This window comes from Spea bombifrons, chromosome 13, assembly GCF_027358695.1.
Source record: "Spea bombifrons isolate aSpeBom1 chromosome 13, aSpeBom1.2.pri, whole genome shotgun sequence".
In the NCBI taxonomy this organism is placed as follows: Eukaryota; Metazoa; Chordata; class Amphibia; order Anura; family Pelobatidae; genus Spea; species Spea bombifrons.
The window spans coordinates 16,145,653-16,158,912 of record NC_071099.1 but is presented as its reverse complement, the minus strand read 5'-3'; the positions used below and the strand labels follow the sequence as shown (position 1 = coordinate 16,158,912).

Here is a 13,260-nt window from a genome sequence, read left to right as displayed (position 1 = left end):
GATAAAGTGCGTCTGTGTTTCTCAAGTGATGCATAATTATTCATTAGCTGATTAGCTATATGAATGTTTGGTTCTCACACTCTTACACACTAATATCCTATACGACACCCACTAGTATAGTATAATTAGCATGTCAGAGGAATTACTACCTCCTAACAATTATCACCAGCTGGAAGGCAGTATAAGTGCCTGTTAATTCGATAGAATATTATGTCATAATTCACCCTTGTCTTTGTGGAACCACATATCTTATCCTGTATCACATGGACCTTGAAAAAGAAGTAGATGGTGAACGGAAGCAGATGGACACTGATAATGTGCACGGCAGAGGTCAAAACGAGAAGCACAATAATTTAAGTAGAAATGCCACACTGTAGCTTCTTAATGACCCACATTTCTGACTTTCAAAGACGCCTCGTCTAGGTACTTTACACAATCATGATCAAATATGAACAAGTGCTCACTACTTGGAATTGTTCAAGGCTAAAACAAAAACTGTGTACAGTGGAAGGTCTCAGTTGAATCCTTCTATATCCTTTTTGTTGGTTAACCTCTGTTTTTTTGGACAGAACATATGGTTTCCATGATAGATCTGGAGTACCAGTAGAATAAGAGACTTGAGGAACCAATAGTGGACTTAAAATCTGTGTTCTCTGTCTACAAAATTCAATAAAAGTGTCACTGGGTTGTAGTCTAGCAATGAGTTTGTCCAGTCAAACGTCCTCCATCCAACTTAGCCTATCCAACAAGCAACACATGGACAGTATCATGAAAGCCAGATCTCAATACAGCCAGATCTCAATACAGTTCTGCTTTCTTCTCTGAAAGCCAGATCTCAATACGGTTCTGCTTTCTTCTCTGAAAGCTAGATCTCAATACAGTTCTGCTTTCTTCTCTGAAAGCCAGATCTCAATACGGTTCTGCTTTCTTCTCTGAAAGCCAGATCTCAATACGGTTCTGCTTTCTTCTCTGAAAGCCAGATCTCAATACGGTTCTGCTTTCTTCTCTGAAAGCCAGATCTCAATACGGTTCTGCTTTCTTCTCTGAAAGCTAGATCTCAATACAGTTCTGCTTTCTTCTCTGAAAGCTAGATCTCAATACGGTTCTGCTTTCTTCTCTGAAGCTGTACACCACTGACTTCTAGAAACTTTTGAGCAATACGCTCTATCTTTTATTTAAAAATAAACAGTTTTTAATTATTACTTGTTTTGTTTATTTATTGAGGTGAAGGCTGCTCTCTATATGTTGCGATTCCACAATTGGAAATGTTGAAATGTCCAATTTCTTCTTTTCCTCTGATGCGTGAGAAACTGTAATGGAACAGCAGGTGGCCAAAGGAACCTTACAGAACACTTCCTTCATGAACGATTGTTATCTGAAGGAGTGATTGTCATGTGATGTGTGAAACTGCAGGATTAGGACCCCGAACAACGCTATAATCTAAAATATATGATATGGGCAACTCTCACAAAAACAGTAGCATAAAGATGGCTGCACCCACCCCATCCATTTTTACACTCAACGAAAAAAGTTGGGTTGGGTTCCACCAATTGCTTTTATGAACATGGACCAATGGAAAATGAATCTAGCTCTGTAATAAAAAGAAGGGCATTTAGTTCCCTCCAGATAAGCTCAATTTTATAATAAATATCCAAATATTTAAGATGTGGTAAGGAAACCGGTACCATTTTCCACATCTGGTGGCAATGCTCAGAATTAAAAGCCATGCTTCAGAAACTCGAGTATTAGCTATCAATACTTCTGGATTTTAATATAAGTTTAACACCCCAAATGTTTCTTTTCTATTTGGATCTTCCTTCTCTTGGCCCCTCTTTAAAATATTTAACGATAAATATAATCTCAGCTTTTACAATTTCATCAGCTAGAGGTTGGAAAACACTGAGATTTCCGCCTCTCCCAGAAATAAAAAGGCAATCAAAAAGATCATCACATTTTTTGTGAAAGATACTTTTACGAACATTTTGGAGATATTTGCTATTGTTCTGGGATATCTGGTCTCCATGGCGTAACTTACTTAATTCTGCACAGTCCCTGTGATTAGCATTATTCAATAATATTATCCACCTCCTTAAGTATGCTCAGGCTTGTATTGAATTTTTTCAGATTACTTGACCTCGCTGATAAGGATCCTCTTCCAATGTCTGCTACTTTTTTTCTTTTTCACTCTCCTTACTGTTTTGTTTGTCAATGTATACTTATTTATGTATGTCCTTTGTTATAATAATGCTGTATAGGTTGTATTTATAGGTGATGGTTGCTTTTATTCTGTTTATAACCTTAAAATTAATAAAAATCATTACAATTTAAAAGGAAGGGTATATTTAAAAGAACATTTGGCCATCTGATGGTGGAATCACTCACAAAGGACCAACCATCCCACCGCAAGTCCCATCTCTCGAAACTGTGACACCAGTAACATGAAGAACTCCTGGTAGGTGTCTCAGGGCAGGACTAGATGTCTCAGACATCTATACGGACAACCTACCCACTAAATGAAAATAACTTTTAAGGTAGAGCAAAAGCTGGAACTGGAGGAACCTTGTACACATGTGTCTTCAAGTTCCACCCATTGACTCCAACCATGTCTCTAGAAGCTGAAGCTCTATACACTTGTCCAGTCTGCCTAATGGCGGAGTCCAATTGGGTGATGGACTTTTCATTCCAACGATCGTATACATCACCTATGTTCTCCTATGTACCAAAATGAGTAACGTTTCTCACCACGTCAACCAGGGCTCTTAGAATACAATAAATGCTAAATTAAAGAAATTAAAATGTATTTTTTTTCCCACTGGAGTGAAATCTCTCCGAATGATCAACCCTTAGTACATTTCTCTTTGTATATCCAAGTATGTATTTAAATACCCAACTTGGCAGAAATCCGAGGAGGTTGCCACGGTAACCATAGGCAGGTTTTGCAAAGCATAAAGTTTGCACACAATTCTAATTATTTCCTCTGTCTAGCTGATGGGTGGAACTCGCCCTTCTCTGATCACACCCCCTCATATCTTTTTTTATATAAGTATAAACCCCTATACTACAAGGTGACTCATCTGCCAATTGTAACTTTTAGCTTGTCAATTCAACGAATAATAATCCGGGTATCTCTTTGTTAGCCTACCTTCTCGCTAGGTTATGAGGGAAGCTGTCACCAACATTTTGGGAAGGATGGTTTATAAAGCTAAACAAAAAAAAATCTATACATTGCGATAGCAAATGCAGAGACAGTTGGAGAAAATAATATAAATTGAGTTTCTCACCCTGCTCGATGATGCATTTTCTCCAACACAACGTACAAATTAACTCATGTGCTGAGACGGCGCACGCGGATCTCATACCGGCGCATGACTACCGGGACAGGGATGGTTGGATGTCCCATTCATTCATTGGGGTTTTTGCCCCAATCTCGGGGTCTCAGAGAGAAGGGGCAGATTCTCGGGGTCACGCAATCTGGAACTGACTCCTTCCTATTCTACACTGCTGTGATCTTGTAATAAAAAAAAACCTTTAAGTGCAAGGACCGGTATCAGAGCCATTTGATGAGTGTCATTGCATGTTATCGATGGGCTGATAAAGGGTTAATGATTCTCAGGGTCAGCTCATTAAGAATAATAAGTAAAAGAAAAAAAAGAAGAAAATAATCATGGTTGACCAGATCATGGAAATATATACAGTCTGAAAGCACATGGGAACTTTTCAACCCAATTTATCTTCTCAAATCTCACTTTTAAGCTCGGAGGCTTATAGCCTTAATTTCTTTAAATGTAAATAGCTGCTAGGTAGGGACTATCTGTCCAATGGGATAAATGGAATTTTGACCAACTGGGTATGATCGCTATTTTTTGTGTTTGACATCACCTGATTATTCCACTCACAAATACCTCTAAAATTCTGGGTTTTACTATCCGTTTCCAAAGATAAATTTGACTCTGGAGCCAGAATGAAGTCATGGAGTTTGATTAGGAATCCTTAATAGAACTCAAACCATTAACTTGCGTAAGCTGTTGGTCCCAAGAGGCAAGAAGTCTTAAAATCAACTCCTTTTTCTTACATCACGAGCGGCCCAGATAAATATGCCTTGTATCTGTACAAGATTTTTTATATTTATTATTGTTGGAGATGCACACGTTTTTATTTGTTAACAAAGTACCGGAGAGAAGTTTCAGAGGAGAAGAAAAAGGACAACAGGTCATAATATAAAAGGAGAGGGTAAGAGGCTTATATGTAATGTTAAGTTTTACTTTGCTGCGAGGGTGGTAGATAAGTGGAACAGTCTTTCATTATTATTATCATTATTATTATTATTATTTATTGTTTTATATAGCACCATCAAATTCATCAGAAGTAAAATAGTAATGGAATGTAAACTTGGATGGGATAGCCGTATGGCTCCTGAATCGAAGACGAGGCCAAGAACTGATAAAGGTTTCCATCTTTCCATCAGGAAAAATGGGCACGCGATGTCGGCCAAATGGCTCTGTTCCATGTTTCTATATTTAAATAGTCAACTTATAAGGTAGCTAGGGCTGCAACTGTTAATTAGAGGCTTGTTGAGAGATGTTTTTCAAATGCAATTTGGCTATAGTGAGTCCGCTAGTTAGACTTTTGTCCAACGCATACACAGGGGTTTGATGTCATTATTTTGTTTGCCGGGTTTCAGACGAAGATATGCAAGTTGTCATTCACCTTGTATGTCCTCGCCTGAAACTCACAAAAGTCGCATGAGACCTCGGTTGACCCTGGTCAACACTGTTAACCCTTAACTATACTGACCACTCAAATTCATAGTCAATTGGTTGCTTATGGAGTTAGCAGTTGTTTGCTTATTGTGCTAGAAACCCTACCGATGGCTCTGGTTGGAATTTATGGTTATGAAATGGCCTATTCCCCTACAATTTAAGAAAATGTATTAAAAAAATAGATTTTTTTTTCCCCTTCTTAAAGAAATATGGGAAAGCTTGGGATGCATAAAACTCTCTTACAGAATTCATTTAAATTGATTTAAAAGGGTAGACTACAGTAGAGGGGCCAATTCTTTGACATCATTTTGTATGTATCTACGTGTATACACACTACATGGGCAGACGTGATGGGCCAAATGGTTGTTATCTGCTGTCAAATTCTATGTTCCTATACCGCCATATGATGCATGTCTTTTAAAGTTTAACCCTTGCCTTACCTGAAATTACCCAGAAGCATAGCACTTCCCGTAAATACCTTGACATGGTATGAAAAAAAGATGGCATTACTTTCTAATTTCTAATTAACACGTCATATAATTTTAGCACAGGAAAATCACCTGCGCGGGACTGAAACTTGTCATTGGCATCATAAATTTGTTTGACTAGCCCCTGTTAAGCGTAGAGAGGTACAGCTGTCTGTGACAACCGAGTGGGATAACTAGCTGTGGCAGAAACGCACCTAAAGCATTAATCGACTTACCTAGATTTATAATTGACTTTATTTTTAGATTGATATTGACTTTATAAAGGCTTGCATTTATTGATGTTGTAAATAGGGCCTAACTGGGGATATTGAGGGGGCCCCGGTACTGGCCTGTGGCCACTTGATGACATAAGTGCGGCCAATGGCTGAATATGACAGGCGTATCCAGAAGTTGCTATTTTAGTTGTGTTATCGGACCGCCAAGTTCTGTTTTAATTATTTTTTTTTCCTTCCCAATGTGAAGCGGAAGTTGATAAATTCTTACAATCACCTTGATTGATAGCCTCGGTAATTCTAATCAATCGATAGCCATTTGGAAAATAAACATTGCCATTTGCATGTGATTAAACACATAGACTCGGAAAATACCCATGGAAAGTGAAATAGTTCTATTTTTGTGCATTTAATTCCAATAATGAATATACTTTCTCATAATACAGTCTATCTGCATAGTAAAGAATGGCGTGAGTGACAAGGGCAGGACGGAGGTGAGGATGGCCAGTATGGATGGAGTGAAGGCCAGGGTGAGGTGAAAGGAAGGCCAGCAGGGACAAGAGCGAAGGTAGACACCAGGGTCACATTTATGTCCTTCTTCATCTGAGAACACAAGAGGTATTTACGCGGAGATGGTAACATCTGAAACGTTCCTGTGAATGTCCTATTAGTTTTTTGTTTGTGTTTTGCTCCTTCCCCATATTTGATACAGATTATTTTGTTACCAGTGAATGTTCACAAGCAATTAAGTGGAATGCTACTCATTAATTAGTTTGCATGGTTAGCTGTTTCTGTATATATTAGTTTTGTAGGACGTGGACCAATGCCAGAAACATCTTCAATTGTGCATAATTTAATGGGATTCAGGAACAGTTGTAGGCAACGGGCTAATGAGTAAGTTAAGGTCAGTCTATTTTCCACTTACATGGTGGGGTCTATATCAACTAATCACGATGGAAGCACTAAATGACCAGTGATGCTTAACAGAAGAATATATTAAGTATTTTATATGCAGATGATTGCTTTTCCAGGAAAAACTGCAGATGAGAATAAAAAGTAATGAGAATCATCTATAGAAATAACGTTATAGAAAACATCCAACTAGCAGGTGCATCTCCTCATCGTTTTGGTTTATTTTGCAAACCAGAATAACACAACTGCTAGCCTTCTGCTCTCTACCTAACCTTCCCCTCTGCTTTCACCTTCTGACTCTCCATCTAACCTTCTCTCATCACCTGTTACCTGTTATCACCTCTTTACCTAACCATTCCCTCTGTTCTCATCATCCTCCTACTCTCTACCTCACCTTCTCCTCTACCTCCGTCCTCCTACTCGCTACATAACCGTCCCTTATCTCCATCAACTAGCCTACTCTCCACCTTAACTTCTCCTCTACTCACATCTGCTTACCCTATACATCTCTCCTTCTACTCTCCTCAACTATCCTTTAATAACCTAACAACTATAACACACAACTCTCTACCTACCATTTTACTCCCTTACGACTACACTTTACCTAATTATACTAGTCTCTTACACCCATCTTCATACTCTCTACCTACTGTTCCCCTCTATCCCCATTTTCCTACTCTCTACCTAACGTTCCTCCTCTCATCCTCCTACTCTTTATCTAATTTGTCCCTCCCACATCTACTCTCTACCTCATCTACTACATACACTTTACCCAATTCTCATTTTATTTTAACACACAGTGCCTTATGTTTACCCTTTTTAATCTGTCCATCTTGTTTTCCCCTTCTCTCCAGCTCTCCAGCTATTCTTGATGCCCCCCCTCCCCATGACAAACCCACCCCTTCTAAAAGCAAGAACTTTCTGTCCCCAACTTGCATGTTTTATAGAAGGCTTACTGTATTTTAGTAAATAACCCTTTCCCCCACATTTCCTCCATCGCACACATACCAGGGGTACTTTTCATTGATAGTGAGGGGGTGTTTGTGCCCCCTCCTTCACCGTTGCATAAAATGAATACATCTGCTCCACACAAACACGCTGGCAGCTGCTGGGACAAATCCACCTCTTCAAATGTCGCATCTGATTTGCTTGTCTTGGCAAAGCATCGTCATTCTCCTCTCTGACAGAATCTGCCTCAGTGCCTGCTTCACCCTCTCCTCCTCATTCCACATCTTTATCCTTCAGTCTGCTTTTTTTATCTTGGTTCTCTTTCTTCTTCTTTTCTATACCCCTTCATTAATTTTTCCTATAATTGATCAAGTGGTTCAACCAGTACAAGAGAAGAGCATTTTCCATAAAAAATGAGTTTGGCCAGAAAGAGAGGACATGCCCTGCGGTCAAAGAACGTGGGCACGGAGGGTGACTGGTGGGATCAAGGGTGGCTTTAGATTTCAGGAGGTCCTAAGCGAAAAGGAACCTACTTAACACAGCGAGGGAATGCATGGGATAGGCATATGGCTGTCCTGAATCAACACCGAGAACAAGGACCGATTAAGTCAGAAAATGGGCAGACAAGATGGGTTGACTTGTTCTTATTTAATGTCAAGTTCTATTTGTAATGAATACAACATAGAAGAGGTGAGTTTACGCGAAGCCCAGCCAGACCTTTTGGATGCACGCAAAGATCCCTTCAGAAAAACCAAGGTGACATTTTAGCCGCCAAGACTCCAGCTTACGCTCTAACCTTTTTGATGCCTGGGCAGAATAAGACATTAAGGCTGAGCCCACATTATCTGTCCCAGAAGGGGACCCTCTGATCGATGGGGCACCTAAAAAATGTATCACTAACCATCCGTGGTACAGTGTTGGTATCTGATACAACAGCGAGGCTCATTAACCAATTATTTTAGGCTGCCGTAGTCATTGGGTATAATCATTACATATGTCACCAATTCTAATAGACTCGGATGGATGGATGTTGCGAGCCTTTTAACCCCTTAATGACAAAGCCCGTACATGTACGGGCTCAAAATGCATTGTTTTCAATGGGTTTAGGGACCGCCCATTGTCCTTAAGGGGTTAAACATATCATGTGGGAGGCTTGATTGCGATGTCGGTATAGCTATAATAGGACATAAACCTTTGCTGACAGTATTCCCGTACACGCAGCCGCTTTAATAAAAGCACATCTTGCCACCTATATATCTCCCCAAACCTTGGATGCTACAAAAAAAAAAACAGCTCTCAATAATTAGTTAATAACAGACAGTTAATGTCACAGCATTCGTTAAAAAAAAAAAACTACTGCCTTTTTTTTATTTGGACCCATTTCTTGAATATCTATTAATTTTTTTTAGATTTAAGTTTTGCAAATGACTACGTCCCCTAATTATGATTTCTTCCGGGAAGTGTATTCACAAAACAACGTCAAAATTGCTCTGATTCAGCCCTCCTATGTACCATCTTGTGCAAGATGATTTGATCTGCTGAAGAGTATTAAAGACGGCCTGAAGAGAGAGATGTTTGGAGCGGAGCAGGATGAGTTGGTAAATTGTATGTTGGTTGAGAGGGGGGAAAAAAAAATCAGCGTACTCCTCATGTCCAGAACCACTAATAGAAAAATACTTTCCGGAAAAAAAAGGCAGAAAAACAGAAAAATTGCTTTGAATTACGTTTTAGAGACAAAAAAAAACGGAATATGTGTAAGTATATTTCTTGGCATTAAATAGAATTATTCCAGGTGGGACAGATAGGGATGGAAAGATAATATTAGGACCTTAACTCTAATAACTCTTAATTCTTAACAGATTTTATGAACGTACTGGTCCCCAGATGGGCTAAAAAAAAGGATAATAGACTAAAAAGTATATAAAATAATTAATTAGCCCAAATATATATATATATATATATAAGCAGAATAAAATGAATTACAGTTTATTAAAAAAAAAACCCTGTTCCGTCATCTTTGTGGCACTGCAGACTGCAATCTCCACCAAGCTGTGCATGTAAATATAAAAAAAGAAGAAAATAAGAAAAAAAAATAGAAAATGTAAAAACCTTCTTACTACCATCAGACACGTTTAAAAAAAATCATATATGACTAATAATAAACATACAATTATTTTTACATATTTTTCTTTTCAAGTGTGATTTTTTTTGTTAATTTATTTTAAATAAATCTTTATATTTATATATATTTATTTATTTTACATATTTTTGTTTTCAAGTGTGATTTTTTTGGTAATTTATTTTAAATTAATCTTTATATATATATATATATATATATTTATTTATTTATTTATCTTACATATTTTTGTTTTCAAGTGTGATTTTTTGGTAATTTATTTTAAATTAATCTTTAAATATATATATATATATATATATATATAAGTAAATGAGAGATGTATTGCTTAGACAGTGGGAGTTTACGTCATCTGAGTTGAGCTGCAATCAAGGGCACCATAATGTCTCTTTGACCCATCCTCTGATGCTCTACTGGCACTAAAATATAAAGGTTAGCGTTTAGACGGAAAATATATAAAAAAAAGAATATTTTTCCTATGTAGGGAGGGGGGGACGCGACTCTTTTAATGAGTCACAAACTCTTCTCTCTCTCGCACTCTTTTCCTTAGTTCTTGGCAGCGATGCTTCTGACTGGAGACGTTAATTATCAGCACAGTGTGTTGTTTATTCTGGTTATTAACACACCTGTGCTGGTGGTTTTGTGTGTGTGTGAGTGTGCGTCTGCGCTCACGTGTGTGCTCTCCCTCTCCGAGGCTGGAAGAAAGGGATTAATAATTAACCCCGCTGAAATCATTTCATAATGTATACTGTCGACGGTTTTGTGGTGGGGAGGCGCGGGATTCTATAGTTCTGAGGCATCGGGGGTGTCAGTTGGATACAGCGAGCGTTACCATCCAGCGAAAATGATGTCTTTCTGGTGCGTTAAGCGCCTCGAATGAGATTTTTCTGTCTCACACTGATTTTAAAATCATTAAAATAGATCAGGTTTTATTTGATTAAACATATATGAAACCATTTGAGATTCTCTTTTACACCCGTATGGATTTTTCCCCCCCGTCTGTGTGTTGTGGGAACATAATTAATATAACTATAGCGTCCTCTGACACCGAGCTGAGTTAATTAGAATGCTTGATGGCTGTTGTGAAAAGTGACTTCTGTTCCCGGCTGAACTGTTGTTAACTCCTCGAAGAGAGAGAACACGTCACGCACATCCTAATGGGTATGGAGGCCTTCCATGTGGTGTCATGGCGGCCACGCTACGCGGAACATGTTGACCTCGCCATAGCGCAGCAGAACGGGTTACGTGTTTTGCAAAAAAGAAAAAGACACAACTGAAGTACAGTAAAAAATGGGGAAAATTAGACACCGGGTATGGGGAAAACCAAGCAATTTCTGTAATGCGACATTACCGGATGAGAAACACAAAAAATGCAGATATTGGTTATTTGTGTCTTTAATCATTTTTTATTTAATATCATTTTTACTTATTTTTTTAAATCTCTGTCCACTCACATGGCATCAAAAGAGAACCAACTCAAAAAAAAACAATCACCAACATCTGAAGAACAAATGTCCATAAAAGGGCCATCTAAAGAGTAAAAACCCTAATAAATTCTCCTAGATTAAAAAAAATTGGCGCCAAAATAAGATGGAAATGAATGGCGGAGCTGGAATATTATGGAGCCGGTCTTTTCTCCAAAATGTACAGCATCTTTGCCCAAAACTACATACGGATACACGCCGACCAAAAATGTTCTTCCAGAACAACAAATCACACCATGAACGATTGGGGCGAGGGGAACGAAGAGATCCAGTGAATAAATCTACCATTTGCAGGACCAGACCTCTACCTATTTATGTCTGTACGATCCACATGCCAATTAGAAAATATAAAGGTTTCAGAAATCGCAGCGCCGCGAGTCAATCAGACTCTCGCCGCAGATAAACTAGACAGGCGCTGTGCTTGTTAGTAGCACAAATGGTACATATTCCATCCACCAAATCAGCGTAAAGGTAACATCAGGTCTTAGTGGGCTTTTGTCAAAGCTTGGGGGTAAACAACTTGAGCTGCGTTTCTACACAGTCTGTAGGTAATACTGTATATTTCATGCATCCACTTACATTATGTCTACGCTAAATAGTGTACAATGAAATAGTGTATTTCCCCGTCATACCTTCCAGTTTCTTTTAGTCCCCTGGCCTTCTTATTGGCGCATACCTCCCAGCTGTCCCGTATTTTGGCCACTGTCCTGTAGAGCAGCCCCACTGTCGTGGGGAGCAGTGGGGATCATGGCTGGTTGAAGAAACCCTCTGATCTCCCCTGACTCCCACACTGCGCCATAAAGTTGAGTGCCGTGAGGTGGTCAGATGGGTACGGCAGGTTGGCGGTCTTGCCCCAGCCCCACCTCTACCCATAACCCAGCCCTGCCTATATCCGCCCCACTCCAACAAAATGGCGGGGAGTATGCTGGTGCCAGCCAACCTGCTTGTTTTATTTGACCCTTTGGAAGTTATGTAAGAAAGGTGACTCTGCAGGCATCGGCAGGTCCATTCATTTGGTTGCTATGGTAATAAGACCACTTTTTAAGCTTTGAACCAGAATTACCCATATTGTGCTTGCATCACATCCGTTTCTCTTTCCCTAACTATTGACTTTTCTTTCCTCTCTCTGACTCTCAGGTTCGGGCAAGCGCCATTGCTCAAGACGCCGATCAGAATTACGATTATGCCAGCAACAGCGTAATCCTCCACTTGGATGCGGGAGACGAAGTCTTCATTAAACTGGATGGAGGCAAAGCCCACGGGGGTAACAACAATAAATATAGCACCTTCTCTGGATTCATCATTTACTCAGACTGAGGACTTCATCCTGGTGATTACCCCCGACGCCAAAAATACTGCAAAGGAGCAAGAAGCACAAAAGAACATCAAGAAGTAACCTTCGTAACCCCATGTGCCCAGGACAGTATACAGACTTCATGTCCTTCTCCCTGTGATCTGTATCATTTCATTCAGCCATAGTGCCGTACCTCAAGCATTACCCCTATCCTTTAACCAAACCCTTTTAACCTACACTTCTGTATCTTACCTTCAAGCCTTACTACTATACCAACCATCTAAACCTTAGTCCTACCTACAAACCTCACTCCAGTCTCACGCTATCGCTACAAAAACTTTTTACTCTTCCCGTCCTTGAAAGAAGGGAAATAAAACAAAGGGGCTTCTATATTTTTAAATATCATGTAATCCCATACATGACCTGTGCAAAGTAATTCATTGTTCACTTTCTGATTAGCTATTTGCTGTATATCTAAAGCTCACTGCATGATGAGAGGTGAAGCTCCTCAGAATAAAGCTCTTCATGTTGGGTGAGGACAAAATGTAACTCCTTCTATGCTTTAACGCATAGTCATTGAACCTAACTCATGTTCCTCCTAACAGGGCAGGACTGGCAAGACGGGGCGGCACTTTATGGCCAGCGGCCGCCGGATGACATGATTGTGGCCGACGGCTGGATATGCAGGCTTCACCCTGAAGCATCTGATCTGCACCCGATCTGCTGCTGGGGTATTTGCCCGGTGAGCCAGATGGCCAGTCCATGCCTGCCGACTAACCTAAACTCAACTCCCTCTACAATTACTCTTCCAAGCCATGAACCAAAGCTTACTTACATGTCATACTCTTATCTCTACACCACAACTCCACTCCTAGATCCCCACTAACCCAGTTTGATCCCTGTATCAACTCTTTTCCGTTGTTCTGCAAAACTCCATTGTCTATCAATTTTCCAATAACCTCCTGCCAATAACTCCATTATTCCCCTCTAAATACTGGTATCTAATCAATCATTGACAGGGCATGACT

The 13,260-nt window shown here is 39.5% G+C and overlaps 1 protein-coding gene across 1 annotated transcript in view; it reads left to right on the top strand.

Annotated features, from left to right (window-relative positions):
• Positions 1-12,596, top strand: part of C1QL1 (complement C1q like 1) — a 29,623-nt gene extending 17,027 nt beyond the window's left edge. Inside the window, exon 2 of the mRNA XM_053453553.1 lies at positions 12,076-12,596. Coding sequence (XP_053309528.1) covers positions 12,076-12,255 — 180 coding nt within the window. The 3' untranslated portion in view covers positions 12,256-12,596. The remainder of the gene's footprint in view (positions 1-12,075) is intronic.
• Positions 12,597-13,260: the final 664 nt, after the last annotated feature.